This window comes from Bufo gargarizans, chromosome 4 (assembly GCF_014858855.1).
Source record: "Bufo gargarizans isolate SCDJY-AF-19 chromosome 4, ASM1485885v1, whole genome shotgun sequence".
NCBI classification, from domain to species: Eukaryota; Metazoa; Chordata; class Amphibia; order Anura; family Bufonidae; genus Bufo; species Bufo gargarizans.
The window spans coordinates 255,138,694-255,159,091 of NC_058083.1; the positions used below are offsets into that span (position 1 = coordinate 255,138,694).

The window sequence follows — 20,398 nt, forward strand, 5'->3', positions numbered from 1 at the left end:
CTGGAACTGCACTGGAACGCCGGCAGCCGCGCTCCTTTACTTCCTGGTCCCCGATGATGACGACATTGGCTCCGCCTCTCCCCGCGCCCGCTACTGACGTCACATAGGATCTTCTGCAGGAGCGCTCGCACAGGAAACGATGCGGAGAGGAACGCTCCCTCAGCCCACAGAACAGGGCCGGTCCACACTGGACACGGGTCCATAGCCTGGGGTGGCCAGCATCGCTGGACTTAAACCGGAGGGAAGGAACATTTTGGCGAGTTCCGCGACCCTGTCCCCTGCCTCAGCCCTCCGGCCAGAGCCGGGAAAAACAAACCAAAGGCTGGGCGCAAGACTGGTCCAAACAGCAAGTCCTGACCTTCTGAGGGACAGGAAAACAACTGAAGAGGTAAGAGGGAGGGGGGCTTTATATGGGCTGGTTCACAAGTTGTTTCCTGTCCCTGAGAAGGCGGGATAATCTCCATGTTACTGCCGTTGTGGAGGCGTAGGGAAAATCTACTACTACGTGTACTACAATGCTGGTTATTTTATCATCTATCACTGAGGGCAACTTCCTAAACTTTAACTGGGTGGAACGCACAGCCATTGCGGATGTGATCACTTGAGTCTATCAGGTGATCACAGTATGTTTGAGAGTATCGCAGGATCTCGCTGTGTAATACGAGATCCCGCACGTCAATGGGGCTGGTTGCTCTGTCACCTTTGCGGATGCGCTCTACGTGTTGAGGGCGTGGAGCGCACTCTTATCATCTGTTTTTCCTAATAGGGGGCGAGGGCATGGTGAGGAGGTAGGTGGATGGTATGCCCAGTAGTGGTATGCACTAGGATCATGTGATCAGGACGGGCAGTCTGGCAGCCCGAATCCATCTATGGAGCATGAGCCCGCCCTAGACCATACATTTAAAAGTGAGTTATGGAGCTACATCTTTGGCCCCCTGGAGCCCTCCAACCGTACATGCTGGTCTGTGAGAGGAGGATGTCTACGTCTTCTGCTATCTAATAAGTTTATCTTTGTATTATACCGTGTATCTTTGATTGTCTCTTTTCCTCACAGACCACTGCAGTATTAGGAAGTTGCCCTCAGTGATATATTTTCTGTTATTGAAACTGTCTTTTATATCTTTTTAAGTGATTTGTTGGTTATTTTATCACACTGCTTTATAAATCCAAACCTTCAAACTTGTGAAAAGAAAATTGCTAACATTTCCTACTATTAATAAAAGACACGTAAAAAAAAAATAAAAAAAAATTACTGTTTGTCCATCTCGTCAATGCACTTTTCCAATCTGTATATTACTCTTCATTGTGCTCTTTTTCCCAGGTACTGCCGTGTCAAGGGCAAACATCTTGCTATTGAACTCACCTCAGCTGAAGGTCTACATCACAAGAGCACAATTAATAGCTTGTCTGGTTTTCAATTTTTCAGCTCTACATATTTCAATTAAACAAAAAATGTACTCGCTCCATAGAACTGTACACAATAAACTACCTGAAGTCTTAACCCGTGGGTGGAAAAATACTATTCAAAAGGGCAAAGATTTTCAAAAGCTCACAAGGCTAGAATGGCTGAAGACATGTGCAGCATGGTTCCACTGACATCTATTCTTCCATAGTGACATCAGCTCTGTGGCAAAAGATTAGCTAGATTGCCACCTAATACTGGCGAACACATCATTGTGTTGTGCTGATAAGGACTGGCAGTTGATCCTTAGGACTAAAGTTTTTTTTTTACACAGGGCAATGGTTGCCAAAAGAATTGTTTGTATGAGAACAGCACCTACTTCAAAAGTATTGAAGTAAATCGAGTCTACTTTTCAGCACTCCATTAAAGTGGTTGTCTAGGTTCAGAGCTGAACCCAGACATATCCCCATTTTCACCCAAGCAGCCCCCCTCACATGAGCATCGGAGTATTTCATGCTCCGATGCTCTCCTTGCCCATGGCTGAATCGCGCAGGGAAAAGGGCTTTTTTTTGTACACATTTTTACACTGCTAGGCAGAGGCTTCCACCTAGCAGTTTTCCCGGTGACGTCACCAGCTCTGATGGGCAGCTTTAGTGCTGCCCTAGGTGTTTTACAGGATAGGGCAGCGCTAAAGCCTGCCCATTAGTGCCAGTGATGTCACCGGGCTCACTGCTAGGCGGGAGCCACCCCCTAGCCTTCCCCATGGAGAGCCCAGTGCGTCACTGGGACTCCAGAAAATGTCTTTGCCCTGCGCGATACAGCACAGGGCAAAGGAGGGCATCGGAGCATGAAATGTTCATATCACGGAGACTGAGTAGGGGGGAGAAGGGGATATGTGCGGGTTCAGCTCTGAACCCGGACAATTCTTTTAATTGCAGTCTGTATGAATGTGTGTATATCACTTGCAATCCATTAGGGCTGACAAGGGTCATACAGCTAATCACTTTAAAAACCTTTTATTCTTTTGTATATAGCCAATTTTTTCTTTATAAAAAATTTAAAAAGACCCTATTAAGAGCAAGGAGTGGGAAATATTAGGAAGCAAGTGACCAGTCAGTTCTTGAAGTTGATCTGAGTGTTAGACAATCTGGTCAGAGAATCTACAATGCAGCAGGTCTTGTGAGGTGTTCCAGGTATGCAGTGGTAAGTACCTACTAAACGTAGTCCAAGGAAGGACAACCGCTGAACCACAGCTGCCTGATGTGCATTAGGAGCAAAGGCTAACAAGTCTGGTCTAATCCCACAAAAGAACAACTGAATAAGCTACTGCTGGCTATGATAGAAAGGCGTCACACACATTGATTTTGGCGCCCTGTATTATAATTAGGAGTATCGGAACAATGAGGAGGAGACAGAGTCTGTCTCAGTGGGCGTCTCCTTCTCCCTGGCTGTAGCGCTGTCAGTGCAGTAATGCCGGCAAGGGACCAATCAGAGTGGCCCCTTGCCGGCAATCGATCCAATTGGTTAGTCTGTGCAGACTAACCAATCGGATCGCGGCAGTGAAAAAATGCCGGTTTCAGGCTCCCGCTGAAATCATAGTGTCCTCGTGCCCCCCCCCCCCCCCCCCCCGATCTGCGCAGGCTCCCCGCCGCCGCGCTCTGTGCAGCCCCCACATCTGTGCCCCATCTTGTGTCCACAGACAGTGCCCCTCCTTGAGTCCGCCCCCTCCATTCCTCCTGCTAGCCGTGACACCATCCCTCCCTCCCCCTTCCAGCCTTCCAGCACTGCCCCCCGCTCGGTCTGCCCCCCTGCTGTGTTTGATGGTGGCGGCTCCAGTCCTGAGCCGCCGCCATCATCAGAGTGTCAGCTCTATGCTGACACTCTGCTGTAAGTTCTGTAACCCCATAGATGCCGCGGCAGCGGCATCCATGGGGTTAATAGAGGGAGGGGGCTCCCTCTCTCCACCATCGGGGCTGCTGCGCTGCAATGGCAGCCCCGATGGTTGCCATGGCAACCGGACGCTTTGCAAAAGCGTCCGCTGTTGCCACCTACAGGGCATCTAAATGTATTACACTTTGCAATGCAAGAGCATTGCAAAGTATAGTACAGCCCCACTGGATCTTCAAGATCCAAGAGGGACTTGATAAAAAAAAAATGTGAAAAAATAAATAAAAAGTAAAAATAAATATAAATGTAAAATTAAAAAAGAAATTGCCTTTTCCTATAAAAAAATGAAAAAAAAAAAAAATACACATATTAGGTATCACCGCGTCCGTAACGACCGTCTGTATAAAGATATCACATGATAGACCCCGTCCGATAAACACCATAAAAAAAAAAAAAAACTGTGCAAAAAAAAAGCCATTTTTGTCACCTTACATCACAAAAAGTGCAACAGCAAGCGATCAAAAAGGCGCATGACCCCCAAAATAGTACCAATCAAACCGTCACCTCGTCCCGCAAAAAATTATACCCTATTTAAGACAATCGCCCAAAAAATAAAAAAGATATGGCTCTCAGACTATAGAGACACTAAAACATCATTTTTTTGGTTTCAGAAATGCTATTATTGTGTAAAACTTAAATAAATAAGAAAAAGTATACATATTAGGTATTGCCACATCCGTAACGATCTTCTCTATAAAACTATCACATGACCTAACTCCTCAGATGAACGCTGTAAAAATAAATAAATAAAAACTGTTCCAAAACAGCCAATTTTTGGGTAACCTTGCCCCATAAAGTGTAATAATGAATGATCAAAAAATCCTATGTACCTAAAAATGGTACCAATAAAAACCTCAACACTTTCTGCAAAAAACGAGCCCCTGCACAAGACGATCGGCAGAAAAATAAAAAACATATGGCGTTCAGAAAACCAATCCAGCACAATCTGCCTTCCAAAAACCGTATGGCATTCCTTTCCTTCTGCGCCCTGCCGTGTGCCCGTACAGCAGTTTACGACCACATGTGGGGTGTTTATGTAAACCGCGGACTCAGGGTCATAAATATTGAGTTTTGTTTGGCTGTTAACCCTCAATGTGTTAAAGATTTTTTTTTTTATAAAATGGAAAATCTGCCCAAAAAGTAAAATTTTGAAATTTCATCTCCATTTTCCTTTAATTCTTGTGGAACGCCTAAAGGGTTAACAAAGTTTGTAAAATCAGTTTTGAGTAACTTGAGGGGTGTAGTTTCTACAATGGGGTCATTTATGGGGGTTTCCACTATGTAAGCCCCACAAAATGACTTCAGACCTGAACTGGTCCTTAAAAAGTGGGTTTTGGAAATTTTCTTAAAAATTGTAAGAATTGCTTACAAACGTCTAAGCCTTCTAACGTCCTAAAAAAATAAAATGACATTTCCAAAATGATGCCAACATAAAGTAGACATATGGGGAATGTTAAGTAATACATATTTTAATAGATATGACATTCTGTTTTAGAAGCAGAGAAATTGAAATTTGGAAAATGTGAATTTTTCCAAATTTTTGGTAAATTTGGGATTTTTTTCATAAATAAAGGTGAAATATATTGACTCAAATATATGACTATCATGAAGTACAATGTGTCACGAGAAAACAATCTCAGAATGGCGTGGATAAGTAAAAGTGTTCCAAAGCTATTACCACATAAAGTGACGCATGTCAGATTTGTAAATTTTGGTCATGAAAGGGTTAAACTTAAATGCATCATTAGAAAACTAGAGAAAAAGATGGACTTTACTTCATAGACCTTAAGGCCTCCTGCACATAACCGTATCTGTTTTTGCGTTTTGTAAATCGCGGATCTGCAAAACACGGATACCAGCTATGTGCACCCCACATCTTACCCCTCCACAGGTGCTGCGCTATGTTAAAAACATCTATTCTTGTCTGCAAAATGGACAAGAACAGGACATGTTCCAATGGAAACACGGAGGTGGACAGTACATGAAGTGCTATCTGCATCTTTTGCGGTCCGATTGAAATGAACGGGTCCGAATCCAATCCACAAAAAATGTAGATGGGATCCGGACCAAAACTATGGTTTCCGTATGTGCGTGAGGTCTAAATGAGAAGGTTGTGCTAAATAAGGATGTTTAACTAGGGTGGGTTGCTATGCCAGCTAGATGAATGGTGAGGAGGGGGAACACCCTCATTCTCAGGAGCGTAACTATAATCCTTAGGGCCCCCACCACCTAGTGTAAGGAAAATAAAACAGCAGCATGGGTAGAAAAAAAAAAATTAAGAGTGGGTTCACATCACGTTTTATTCTTCCATTTGACGTATAAGTTATAAAAAAAAAAAAAAAAGGGATACAAAAAGGCAGCACACCACGTTCTTATATCTTGCACAGTGCCGTAAAAAAAAAAAAAAAAGGAGGATACTCCTTTTTACGCTTTTTGGGAAAAACATGATGTGAAACCAGCCAAAGAGATACAGACGTGGACAAAATTGTTGGTACCCTTTGGTCAATGAAAGAAAAAGTCACAATGGTCACAGAAATAACTTTAATCTGACAAAAGTAATAATAAATTAAAATTCTATAAATGTTAACCAATGAAAGTCAGACATTGTTTTTCAACCATGCTTCAACAGAATTATGTAAAAAAATAAACTCATGAAACAGGCATGGACAAAAATGATGGTACCCCTAACTTAATATTTTGTTGCGCAACCTTTTGAGGCAATCACTGCAATCAAACGCTTCCTGTAACTGTCAATGAGACATCTGCACCTCTCAGCAGGTATTTTGGCCCACTCCTCATGAGCAAACTGCTCCAGTTGTGTCCGGTTTGAAGGGTGCCTTTTCCAGACTGCATGTTTCAGCTCCTTCCAAAGATGCTCAATAGGATTGAGGTCAGGGCTCATAGAAGGCCACTTTAGAATAGTCCAATTTTTTCCTCTTAGCCATTCTTGGGTGTTTTTAGCGGTGTGTTTTGGGTCATTGTCCTGTTGCAAGACCCATGACCTGCGACTGAGACCAAGCTTTCTGACACTGGCTAGTACATTTCTCTCTAGAATTCCTTGATAGTCTTGAGATTTCATTGTACCCTGCACAGATTCAAGACACCCTGTGCCAGACGCAGCAAAGCAGCCCCAGAACATAACAGAGCCTCCTCCATGTTTCACAGTAGGGACAGTGTTCTTTTCTTGATATGCTTCATTTTTTCGTCTGTGAACATACAGCTGATGTGCCTTGGCAAAAACTTCGATTTTTGTCTCATCTGTCCACAGGACATTCTCCCAGAAGCTTTGTGGCTTGTCAACATGTAGTTTGGCATATTCCAGTCTTGCTTTTTTATGATTCGTTTTCAACAATGGTGTCCTCCTTGGTCGTCTCCCATGTAGTCCACTTTGGCTCAAACAACGACGGATGGTGCGATCTGACACTGATGTTCCTTGAGCATGAAGTTCACCTTGAATCTCTTTAGAAGTCTTTCTAGGCTCTTTTGTTACCATTCGGATTATCCGTCTCTTAGATTTGTCATCAATTTTCCTCCTGCGGCCACGTCCAGGGAGGTTGGCTACAGTCCCATGGATCTTAAACTTATGAATAATATGTGCAACTGTACTCACAGGAACATCTAGTTGCTTGGAGATGGTCTTATAGCCTTTACCTTTAACATGCTTGTCTATAATTTTCTTTCTGATCTCTTGAGACAGCTCTTTCCTTTGCTTCCTCTGGTCCATGTCGAGTGTGGTACACACCATATCACCAAACAACACAGTGATTACCTGGAGCCATATATATAGGCCCAATGGCTGATTACAAGGTTGTAGACACCTGTGATGCTAATTAGTGGACACACCTTGAATTAACATGTCCCTTTGGTCACATTATGTTCTGTGTTTTCTAGGGGTACCATCATTTTTGTCCATGCCTGTTTCATGAGTTTATTTTTTTACATAATTCTGTTGAAGCATGGTTGAAAAACAATGTCTGACTTTCATTGGTTAACATTTATAGAATTTTAATTTATTATTACTTTTGTCAGATTAAAGTTATTTCTGTGACCATTGTGACTTTTTCTTTCATTGACCAAAGGGTACCAACAATTTTGTCCACGTCTGTATGTATAATAGCACCACATATCAGAAACCCCAAATTAGAGGAAAAAAGGTCACTATATTGTTATTCCCCTCAGAAACGTACAATGTTCTTCAACCTGATTGGGGCCCAGCCACAAGTGCTATGGCTATAGTTCCGCCTATGCTCATTCTATACAGTCTTTTGTAGTCCTTTGTATTGGACAGTGTAAATGGGAAGAAACCAGCAGACACCTTGCAGTGACAGAAAAGCAGCCCATCAGGTGGCACGCTGCGTGCCTGACAAATGAACATTTCCATGGGAAGTCCCACAGGCTGCCAAATCTTCTAATTACACCTGCCACTCCCAGGCTGTTAACCCCGTGTACAACAACTTCCTGGGTGGCTCTCCCTAGAAGCAATCTTGCTTTATTCTTCCAGTGTCAGACATGCTCCTTCTCTCAGCATGTAGGGATTGGTGGGCCCGCCAGCCCACGGGATCAGCTGTGAGAGTCTCACAGCTGCAAGCATTCTTTTGGGAACCCAGCGCTCGTCCTCATCCCTGCCGCTTAATGTAATTACTGAGGGCTCTCACACAGCACTAATGTCATTTGCACATTTTCACAGCTGAAGTACAAGGACTGGATGAAATGTTGGGACCCAGCTCCCACACTTTTACCAATGTTATAGGTGCAAGGACTGGGGCTTTATTGTATCCATGTCCCGGATTCTGTATTAGTATAAATCCAATAAACTAAGTGATAATAATATTAGTTATGCTTTATACTTCACTTAACCAAGAACAAGTGTTTTAGTTTAATAACTTAGGCTGGGTTCACATCACGTTTTTCCTAGCAGTTTAAAGGGATGTCTGTCATGGCATTTTAGGCCTATAACCTAAACATATGGCCAGGTCCGTACTAATAAACTGAATCCGAAACTGTCCTTATTAAATGTGCCTGTGGCTCTATTAGCACATAAAACAGGTTTTTATAACCTCTCATTCACCTACCTAATGTGCCCAAGGGGACGTCGCTTCATACAGGGTGCCCGGCTGCAGCCATCTCCGTCTGGTGCCCAGCGCCGCCGTCTTATTAGTTGAAATCACTGTCCTCCCTGTCTATAGTGTCGCCTTCCTCACCTCAGTCCGGCCTTTGCAATCGTCCGGTCCCTCAGGTTATGCCTAGTGCTCACACGCGGGATCTGGCAGAGGGACTGGACGATTGCGGAGACGGGGCTGAGGTGAGGAAGGAGGCGCTGGGCACCAGACGGAGATGGCTGCAGCCGGGCACACTGTATGAAGCGACGTCCCCTTGGGCACATTAGGTAGGTGAATGACAGGTTATAAAAACCTGTTTTATGTGCTAATAGAGCCACAGGCACATTTAATAAGTACAGTTTCGGATTGATGCTATTTGGACGGACCTGGCCATATGTTTAGGTTATAGGCCTAAAATGTCATGACAGAATCCCTTTAACTTATACCTTAAATGGATGCCTCAGACTGATGCCAAACAGAGGCATCCCTTCACCATAGAGTTTTTGCATCCTTTTTTTCCTCTAATGTATACGTCAAACAGAGGAAAAAAACGTGATGTGATCCCACCCTTAGGGCTTGTTCTCATTTCATTTTATGTTCAGCATGTGCACTGGGAGTCCATTGCCAGACGCAGGCCAAAAGACAGTCTTTTTGGCCTCTATCCGGCTGGTAAACATCACTAGAGGAGCACAAAAGTCCACACTATTCCAAACCAGAGAATCCAGTAAAGTAATGAATACATTTAACAGACGGCATAACAGCGGTACGGCATCCATCACTGGTCTCCGTTATACGTGTGCGTTAGGTTAGGAATCTCCAGTGACGTCACTGTTCATATAAGGACAGTCATCATTCGAGTTTCCTCAAACAAACATTGAAAACAGGCATTTAGCATGGCCTCCCCTCCGGCAGGATGAGCAGATGTAACGTCCTGTGTAGCATCCGGAGGTCTTGGACTGGGAATTTGCATCGTAATCCCCTCGCTGGCTCCTGGCTGCTATCCCAAGCGGAGGGGGGAACTGTTTTATGGGTGCAGCCATCCTCCCAGGTCAATGGAGCTGCCCAGGGGAAGCTATCCTGTCCAGATATGATCAGTATGAGTTTCCAAGATCGGAGCAGAACACAGCTTTAGCCGAGGTGTCATCAGGCCGAAATTCTCCTCCACGCATCTCCGGGGCGATTGCAGCTGCCTCTACCCACATAAATGGTGCCTCTCTTCATCCTACCCCCCACCCCCCCACCCCACTCTTAGGCCTCATGTACACTACCGTATGTATTTTGAGGTCCGCAAAAAATACGGATGATGTCCGTGTGCATTCCGTATTTTGCTGAACGGAACAGCTAGCCCCTAATAGAACAGTACTATCCTTGTCCGTAATGCGGACAATAATAAGACATGTTCTTATCTTAGGAACAGAAATACGGAAACGGCATGCACACGGATTACCTTCCATTTTTTTTGCGGACCCATTGAAATTAATGGTTTCGTATACTGTCCGCAAAGAAAAACAGACACGGAATGTGTGCAAGAGGCCAAACGAGGTGTGCGAGAAACTTAAATAGTGACACAAACCGAATATTTAGACCAAAAGGTAAAAAGCTACAACAATTTCTAATTACTATAAAAAACTAACTGTACTGATGACCAGTAATTATTAGGCATGGGTTGTCATCTACTGGTGTCCCCTGCGGCGAACAATAAATGTACATCACGCACCAATGTTACCTCGTCCCAATCAGACTAATCCACATGGGCAGATGCTCCAATTCTACTCAATTCAACAGGCAAATTTTTACCAATTAATCTGAGGCTGCACATATTTTACTTCCCTTTGGTCAGAAGTTGCGAACCTCTTCTCAAGAATAAATGGAAAAACTGTCCCCTTCACCCCAGAAGTATGTCTGTCTACTAGGCCACTTTGAGGAAAAGGCTTAGCCCCATCACTAGAAAGTTTTCCTCTGGGAGGCATTATTTATGGCCTGTAAAGCAATTGCGATATGTTGGAAGGTAGGTAGACCCCTATTGCGGTCCCAAAGGAAAATCGTAGTTAATGGCGCTCTCCTATACAAAAATGTATATAAAACAGTGGACGCCCAGCGAAATTTCAACAGGTATGAGGCTCTACAACACCCACAGAGTTTATGATGTGACTAATACATTAAGGGGGTCATTTACTAATCTGAAATAAGCCTAAATTAGGCATATTTCAGGCGCAGATGGCATCGCAACAGTTAGTTGTGCCGTTATTTGTGACTTTGCCCCGCTCGCGCCAGGTCTAAATTTGTAGGCGCGGTGAGGACAGAGAGGGGCCAGCAGGCCCGTCTCATTCATCATTTTCTACACCTGTTTTAAGTGTAGAAAATGGTCTAAATGCAAGACAGTTCGGAAGCGGTCTTACATTTAGAAGTGGCGTTGGATGCGCCGAAGTTATGGAGAGTCTTAATAAATGTGCCCTAAAGTACTGTGTCTCTGATATGTGATTATGGACAAGCAGTGAACCTGATGTTCATGCTGGCAAATTTAAGACAACGCAGTATTGTAAATCTGAATGGTTCTGTTTACTGTCATTACATTTATATGCAATTATAGAGTTAAAAAACAAAAACCATGGTTAGTGTACATTTTCAGCAGTTATATGTTATTAATTGTATAATGAACAGTTGTACAATATTTCAATATATTTGGTGTATTCATTTCTCATAGTATTTGAGATCTGCTTGCAGTCATTAAAGAGGTTTCCCATTACGTAGATCTTGATGATCTGTCTTCAGGAAAGGTCATTAATATAAGCCTGGTGGGGGTCTGATACCCAGACTCCACTGATGATCAGCTGTTTAGAAAGCCACCAGGGCACAGCTCCATTCTCTGTGTAGTGCTCGTACGTGGTCCAGGGTATTAAAGAGGCTGGCCACTAGCTGTGCTAGTAATGCATGGAGCTAGTAATAGGCATTATTAAACCATCAGCACAGATGTCTGATGGGTTAATATGCCTAAATAATGTTTACTGACAGGTCTGCTCCTAACGTTGCACTCTATGGCTGCTGATGGAGGGCCCCTTCTATCAGCAGCCTCAATTCCTTCACACTGGGAATGGACTGAGAATGTGCTAGTTCCCCGTCTGTCCCCATTGTAAGTGTTAGAAGGCCACTGACGGGCTCCACCAGCTGCTATTTTCGGAGCGAAGGTTTCGGAGGTTTACATGCAAACCTGCATGTAAACATAATTTGGGCATATTAAGGCTCCATTCACACATCCGCAATATAAATTTGGCCAACGATAGAGATTTCGTTTATATCACCATATCGCGGCAGAACAGGGCATGCACTGCTCTCGGCACGCACCATGTTCTCCTGAGCCGGCAAATTTATATAGTTTATATCGTCTATATCCCCACTGTATGTGGCTGCCGCTGACCACCAATGAGAACAGATAAGGAGGAGGAGGGGAGGGACTGCGGCACCAATGAGAACACAGAGAAGGAGGAGGGGAGGGACTGTGGCCACTGCACCACCAATGAATATAGTTAATATGCCTGAATACAAACGTAGACTCTATGTGCCGGCTATATCCCATACCTGGCCTCTATTACTGCGAGCCGTGATCTGCTGCAATTAACCCCTCAGGACTTGAGGGGTTAATTGCGGCGTATCACAACGCGCTGTAAAAGAGGCCAGGTATGGGATATAGCCGGCAAATAGAGGCTACGTTTGTATTCGGGCATATTAACTATATTCATTGGTGGCATAGTGGCCACAGCACCTCCCTTCTACTCCCCCTCTTCTAAGTATTATATTAATTGCGGGTCCCCCCTCCACACGATTAGTTCATTGGTGGCAGTGGCCCCAGGGTGGCAGCTTCTGATCGGAGCCCCAGCAGTGTAATCATGGGGCTCGGATCGGTTATCATGGCAGCCAGGACGCTACTCAAGACTTGGCTGCCATACTCGGCTCCCTGCTGCTGTGTGCACTAAGCACACGGCAGCAGGGAGAGTGTGAGGTCCTATTCACCCTAATAGAGCTCTATTAGTGTGAATAGGACAAGGGTTCTAGCCCCTAAGGAGGCTAATAGTTATTAAATAAATAAAAGTTTAACACCCCCCCCCCCCCCCCCCCCCCGAAATATAGAAAATATTGCAATATATATTGCATATCGCACATGCTTAAACTTATATTGCAATAAAGATTTTAGGCCATATCGCCCACCCCTAGTGCGGACCCATTCATTTTCTATGGGGACGGAATGGATGCGGACAGCAAACAGTGGCTTCGGAAAAAAATTGCAATTGCAGACAAGAATAGGCATTTCTATGGGGGTGCCGGCCGGGTGTATTGCGGATCCGCAATGCACTACGGACGTGTGAATGGATCCTTAACCATCAGACATACTAGTTCCATGCATGTGCAGCTAGTAAAAGATAGTGGACAAACCCTTTAACATGTGACCTGGCATTTGGATAGGGTTTTCTCTAACACATACAACCCCTTTAACACACAATGAACTACTATACGCAGAGCAAGACGGCTAGCTCTTGCTAAAAGCCCGTGCTACACTTTGACAGATCTGCATGTCATGATAATGGATCAGATTTTATTGCTTCAATAATAGATAAGAATTCTAAGCATTACCTTTCTCGGAGCGTGACGAGTGTTTCTGGAGAATGTCCAGCATCTGGGCAAGAGCCTTCTTATTGCAGTGAGTTGAAAGCTCCTCATCACATTCATAACAACTTAATAAAATAATATAATAGACATGTTATTGAGAATTGATTTATGCTGAAAGATTTTGCCACAAAGAGCAGAAAATAGGCAGACTCTAAACTTTCCAGCCATGGTCAGACAGGCACCTGGCTTCAGGTCCACATACAGTATTGTAAGTCTTCTAGGCATGCTCAGAAGCTTTCCACAACCCCACAGAAGCACAAAGTGAGAGCGACAATCACTAGCATTAACACAGTAGTTACCGATTTGTATCGGCTATATTAATGTTGCATGTACACCACCATGTCTGGATTTCAGCGAGCAAACAACAGATCTTCTGCATGCACGCTGCATTTTGTTATTCCCGCGAACAGAAATGACTATTCTCCCCACCATGTGGACCAGACTAGGACATGTTCTATAATTTGAGGAATAGCACAGGTCCACAGAACTACAGATGTGTCCATGACTGTAATGAAAGGAATGGGTCAGCGAGTTATCTGCAAAAAACGTGGCCAGCACACAGATGGAAAAATACGGTCATATGTAGGGATGAGTGAACTTGTGTTTTCAAGTTCGGCGTCCAAGGTTTGGGTTATGTAAGAATTCCGTTATGGATTCTGCTACCACGGACCATAGCTTATGGTCCGACTCCATGGTAGCGGAACCCATAACGGAATTCTTAGATAACCCGAACCTTGGATGCCAAATTTGAAAACACAAGTTCGCTCATCCCTAGTCATATGCATGAGGCCTTAGAGGAGCTGGATCTTGCATTCTGACTCCATATGCTGTCGTGGGGGGTGGTGGGAAGCTGCTAAGTATGCCGGTTCCCAACTGGCGTGTGGTAGAAGAGCCCACACGATTTTTTATCAAAACTGTGTGCGAGGAGGCTCAAATATGCATGAACAGGATGCACAGCAGGGATGCAATTGCATGTTTGTATGTCTATGCGCATAAAGCAATGTGATATTACATGTAGTGTTTGATTGCATTTGCGTATCAGCCATGGTAGCTTGCACTAGACATTTCATATGGTTTGGAGGTGCTGCCGTAACTCAGTTTTTTTGCATGGAGTATACCAGGCATCACCTAACCCGGAGGTTTGGACCCAACCTCCGTTGATCTTCTATTTGAAGGTACTGCAGCGCCTCACTGTTTACCAGGACCAGCTCTGTACTCTTGTGCCTGGGACTGGAGAGGAGTTCTATTCATTTAAATGGGATGAAGCTCTAGTGGGATTGTTAGCTATTTTTCTCAGGCAGGTTTATGATGGTTATATGGAGGCATCAGACCTCATACCCGTGACTATTTCCCGGTGCAACGAATATCCCATTTGCTTCTGATCAGAGAGATAAGACAGCCCAGACTCAACATAGGTTGTCAATATCTGAAATCTTTATTTTCCAGCACATAATTATAGTGTTTCTTGGGGGTGGGAACATTGTGTCCTTCCAGATCCAATTGCACCAATCCTCCTAGAATTCAGCAGGCGTTTGGGAATCATGTGTTTGTCAATATACAGTTGAAACTTTGCTAAACAATGCTGACATCTGCTATATACAATACATGAAAGGGTTATTTTACATTGAACAGGTTTTTCTCTCCATGCTAACAAGTTAAATAGGAAATCACAGGTTCCTGTCAATGTATGTGAGGTGAGATGTTAAATAGCCTTTTGGTCAGGAAGGCTGCTATTGTGTCCCGGACTGGCAGAGGAAGTAAGATATGTTAATGCGAGGTACTGTATTTCCATAAGAGATGAGGCTTGTATAATATATGTCTAATCTGTGATGTATCAAAAGTAAGATTATGAAAATCCCTTTCAGGGATATAATACAAGGCATTGCCACTACTAAAGTATAGCACTGTGCCCGGTAAACAACGGTCTACGGGGCTGATAGAAACAGCCGAGTGCACTACTGGGCTGTCTCCAGGACTGGAGCAGCGTGACACATGCTCATCTGCCACTCCATTCAATCTCCTCCTCACTGCGGTCTAGCGATTGTGGGGGTCCACAGTGATCAGACATGTCTCACCTATGGTGTGGATAGATAATGCATGTCAATAGTAGAAAAACTGGACACAAAATTATACTGTAGTCTTTGTTCAACTCTCTTCATACACAAAGAAAACTATTTTTACAAAATTTTACGTGGGTCCACTCTACTATTAGTCCATAGTAGTGCTCCCCCACTTCTCTCACTACAAGTTGATGGGGTGCCATGTATCTGCATGTATACAGACTGGCTAGCTGTCCCTATCATTTACCGGGGGGGGGCACTATGCTTATTTATATAGGCGCCTTTACTGCAGATTCCATCATTTTTTAACAAGAAAAATAGCACTGAGTACAGTGCCACCGTTCCAAATGATGGACACCTTGGTGGCACTAGACAGGCCCCGTTGTAAAAGTTAATAGAGTCCGTCAGGCTTCACTGTTGTCCCTTGTGCGACAGAGCAAAGATGTCAAATCTCATGGATTAAGCACAGTATTGAGCCTATGCAAGTTTTAATTCACTACAGGCTGCGGACAACTGGTTCCACAGCACATTACTGTCAAATATAGCCCTTTTCATTATTTTAGACTGACAAAGTAAAGAAAGAATTGCCTTCCATTAGAAGTAACTGTTACTTGTTGGTCTGTTAGCAAACTATTACTCACCAAATAACCCAGGTACTGAGGTTAACTGCAATGCAATGACAATCACTGTCTGCAGATCGAAAATGCTTCAAGGAGTGTTGGCCTTCAGAGGTAGCGCTACAGCCCTAAGTGTAGAAAAAGCAGATTATAAAATATATTAAGTTGTCACACAAGTAGGGATATGGTGGCAGTCTTACACTATAGATACTGTGCCTGCCTTTGGCATGGAGAGAACACAGTGATCTCTGGTAACTTACTATCCCTCACTCCGAAACAGTAAATTGGCCATAATGACGATGACAAAGTAAAAAAAATAATTATACATAAAATATAAAAGAATAAAAAATTCTAATCACTTCTTTCCGAATTTTAAATATAAAAATAAACAATAAAAAAACATAACAGGCATTGCTAATGTCCCAAACTATTCAAAATATCAAAATATTTAACCTTGATGGCAAATGCTGTTAAAGAAAAAAAATAAAAATCACTATTATTTGATTACCCAACAAAAAATAATAATAATAATAATCAGGCCCTCACACAGCTCTGTAGATAGAAATCTAAAAAACGTTTGGCCGTCAGAACATGATGATGCAAAGAAAATTAGAATTGTGGGTTTTTCAATTACAATTTTTTTCATTTTCCAATACAAGATTTGGTGAATGAAATGCTAATTTTTCTGTCCTGCATAAATCTAAGCCCTTATATGGCTATGTGAATGGAAAATGTAAAAAGTTATGGGTCTTAGGGGTCATGCACACGACTGTATGTATTTTGTGGTCTGCAAAAAACGAATCCACCAAAAAAAATTTTTTTGAAAACCCATTAAAAATAATGGTTCCGCATACAGTCCACAAAAAACGGAACAGACACGGAAACAAAATACGTTTGTGTGCATTTGTGGGGAAGAAAAAATAAAAAAAGCAAAAATTAAAATTGTCTCTGTCTATAAGGCCCCTTTCACACGGGCGAGTATTCCGCGCGGGTGCAATGCGTGAGTTGAATGCATTGCACCCATGCTGAATCCTGACCCATTCATTTCTATGGGGCTGTGCACACAAGCGGTGATTTTCACGCATTACTTGTGCATTGCGTGAAAATCGCAGCATGCTCCTTTTTGTGCATTTTTTACGTAACGCAGGCCCCATAGAAATGAATGGGGTTGCATGAAAATCGCAAACATCCGCAAGCAAGTGCGGATGCGGTGCGATTTTCACGCACGGTTGCTAGGTGACGATTGGGATGGGGACCCGATCATTATTATTTGCCCTTATAACATGGTTATAAGGGAAAATAATAGCATTCTGAATACAGAATGCATAGTACAATAGCGCTGGAGGGGTTAAAAAAATATATAAAAAATGTAACTCGCCTTAATCCACTTGTTCGCGCAGCCGGCATCTCTTCTGTCTTTATCTGTGAGCAATAGGACCTTTAATGACGTCACTACGCTCATCACATGATCCATCACTGATGGACTGTCACTACCAGAGCTTTGAGACGTTCTCATAGCTCTGTTTCCACACCCCTGTGATGATGTCACTACTAGAGCTAGGAGGAGTTCTCTTCCCTGTTTCTCTGCCTCTGTGATGAGGTCTTTACTTTTGGTTTCCTTCCTCCCAGCTGTTCCTCCTGTGTTTGATTTCGCTGCCTTTAAATCACCCCTCCTCCTTTGTAGAGGTGCGGATTATACTCTTCATTTTGAGCTGTAGCTCTCGCTTGAGTGTCTTCACCTGTGTTACGTCTCTTCACTGGATCTGTGTCCTGCTGATGCGAGTACTTCAGATATCGTCTGTTGACTTCGGATCTGTTTGCACTGCGGCTGCAGCACCTCAGTTAAGTGTACAGACATTGTGTTTATCTGTTCTTTGCTGACTGGATCCAAGGCGACCCCGGTTCCGTCCATATACTGAGCAGGGCACCGGTGTCCGTGCCCCTTCCGCTATTGTAGGGGTTTCAGTGGTCTTCAGCCTTAGGTACGCGGGCATGTCTCGATCTACTATTCGGATTCGGACATGCGCATAGCAGCTTAGGGAGAGCTATTAGGGTCTGGCAGGGGTCACCCTTATTCCTCCCTAGAGTGGGTCCGTCAGTTGTTATTCTCTGTGTACACTCTTGTTGCTCATTCACAGCCGTGACATGGACCATGTGATGAACGCAGTGACGTCATTAAAGGTCCTATTGCTCACAGATGAAGACAGAAGAGATGCCGGCTGCGCAAACAAGTGGATTAAGGCGAGTTACATTTTTTTTAACCCCTCCAGCCCTTTTTTACTATGCATTCTGTATTCAGAATGCTATTATTGTCCCTTATAACCATGTTATAAGGGGAAATAATACAATCTACACTACAACTGAACCCAAACCTGAACTTCTGTAAAGAAGTTCGGATCTGGGTACCACAGTCGTTTTTTTATCACGCGCGTGCAAAATGCCTTGCACCCGCGTGATAAAAACTGAACATCGGAACGCAATCGCAGTCAAAACTGACTGCAATTGCGTTCCTAGTCGCAAGGGTTTGCCACAATGCACCGGGACGCATCCGGACCCAATCCGGACACGCTTGTGTGCAAGGGGCCTAAGGGTTTTTAAAGGGTTTTCCAGGACTTAGATATTGATGACCTATATCAGATCAATACCTGTCAAATGCACCGATCAGCTGTTTCGACCAGCCAGTAACTATATAACGGACAGACCTGGTAGCAGAAGGATCCATCCACTGTGTAGTGGCCTTGCCAGGGTATTGCAGCTCTGTAAACTATATATGGGTGCCGGGTGCCTCATCCCCATCAATCTGATACTGATCATCTATCCTGAGAATAAAGTCATCAACAAAAGTCCTGTAAAACTTTTTTTTTTATGTATCTGAGGGCACTACATCATAAATCGCTATGATGCGGCGAGTTTTGGTCCATAAAACACTCATCCGAATACATCACAATACACTTTATGGGTATTGATTTTGACAGGGAAAATACAATGAAATTTCTGACAATCAGCAGAACTGAGAATACAAGTAGATGTGAGAAAATATATATCTCTAGGTCAGTGACAAATAAGGAAACCACAGAACATATCCCCCTTCTGAATTTGGCATTCACCTGATGGCCGCATTTAAGGCACAGCCAAACATCGTCGGGGGGCACAAACTGTCCATCCTGTGTCCTCCTCTCCTTCATGCATTCTGTGCATGTGGACCACACATTCTGGGACACCGCTTTCTTCACCCGAGTCACATCCACTGCTTGGCTCACATGGTGGCAGGTCAGACCTGGAAAGAAACAAGAGTCACCCAACAAAGTGGCATCAGGCCAGATAAAATGTATACAAGCAGTGACCGTGCCGATACACACTGCTGATGCATGACCAGGACAAGGGGTGAACGTTAGCGGTATAGACCACTTCACTAGTACAGGGAAAAAATACTTTGTAATCAGTGGGCCTTTAAAGGGGTATTCCCATTCTATAAAGAGATGGCATATTGCCAGAATAGGCCATCACAGTATGATCAGATGGGATCTGACCACCGATTCTTACAATTAGATGGTCATGGCACTGAGTTAGGACAGTGTCTCCTTCTCCCAGCCACATGATTATACAGGGGAAAAACACTGGGACACAGCATAACCGACCCCATCGTTCTCAGGATCAACGAGGGTTCCAGAGGTCTGACTCCATCTGATCATAAAGTCATGGCATATGCTAGCAATATTCCATCATACTGGAAGAAGGCCATACCCGTTAAGACTTCCTTCCTCCCTATGGTGCCCACTGAACTGAGTGCCGCCATACAAACAGTAGCGCTCCAGTCTGTACATGGCCCACCTTCCTGCCTCCTCACCATCTGTGCAACGTACAGAGACATCGGTCATCTGCAGGGGGCTTAATAGCAGACCCTTTAAATTAGGGATCGACCGATATTGATTTTTTAGGGCCGATACCGATACTTTGTGAACTTTCAGGCCGATAGCCGATAATTTATACCGATATTCTGGGAATTTTCATTTTTGAAAAAAAAATTAAAATTCCCACAAATCTGCTGAAAATTAATGTTTATTTTTTATTTTTTTGTAAATCTTTCTTTTTCATTTATATTTAATATTTTGGTGTTTTTATTTTTATTACTTTTTTTTTTTTTTTTAAACTAACTTTTAGCCCCCTTAGGGACTAGAACCCTTGTCCTATTCACCCTGATAGAGATCTATCAGGGTGAATAGGAGCTCACACTGTCCCTGCTGCTCTGTGCTTTGTGCACACAGCAGCATGGAGCTTACCATGACAGCCAGGGCTTCAATAGCGTCCTGGCTGCCATGGTAACCGATCGGAGCCCCAGCATTACACTGCTGGGGCTCCGATCGGAGGAGCAGGGGAGAGGGAATCCTGTGGGGGGCGCACTGCGACTGGGGTGGGGGGGGAGCGCACCACTGCTTAATACTGGGGGGAGGGGGGGCGCACTGCGCCACCAATGCTTAATACTGGGGGGCTTGGGGGGGAGGCGCACTGCGCCACCAATGCCTAATATTGGGGGGGAGGGGGGGCGCACTGCTTCACCAATGTCTGATACTGGGGGGCTTGGGGGGCGCACTGCGCCACCAATGAAGCTTG

At 44.0% G+C, this 20,398-nt stretch overlaps 1 protein-coding gene across 2 annotated transcripts in view; it reads right to left on the reverse strand.

Moving 5' to 3' along the window:
* USP45 (ubiquitin specific peptidase 45) overlaps positions 1 to 20,398 on the reverse strand; it is a 198,014-nt gene that overhangs the window by 158,122 nt on the left and 19,494 nt on the right. For both annotated transcript variants that reach the window (XM_044289002.1, XM_044289001.1), the window contains exons 3-5: positions 18,895 to 19,064; positions 15,812 to 15,915; positions 13,075 to 13,175 (exon numbers count right to left, since the gene is read on the reverse strand). In XM_044289002.1, the coding sequence (XP_044144937.1) occupies positions 13,075 to 13,175; positions 15,812 to 15,915; positions 18,895 to 19,064 (375 nt within the window). The remainder of the gene's footprint in view (positions 1 to 13,074; positions 13,176 to 15,811; positions 15,916 to 18,894; positions 19,065 to 20,398) is intronic.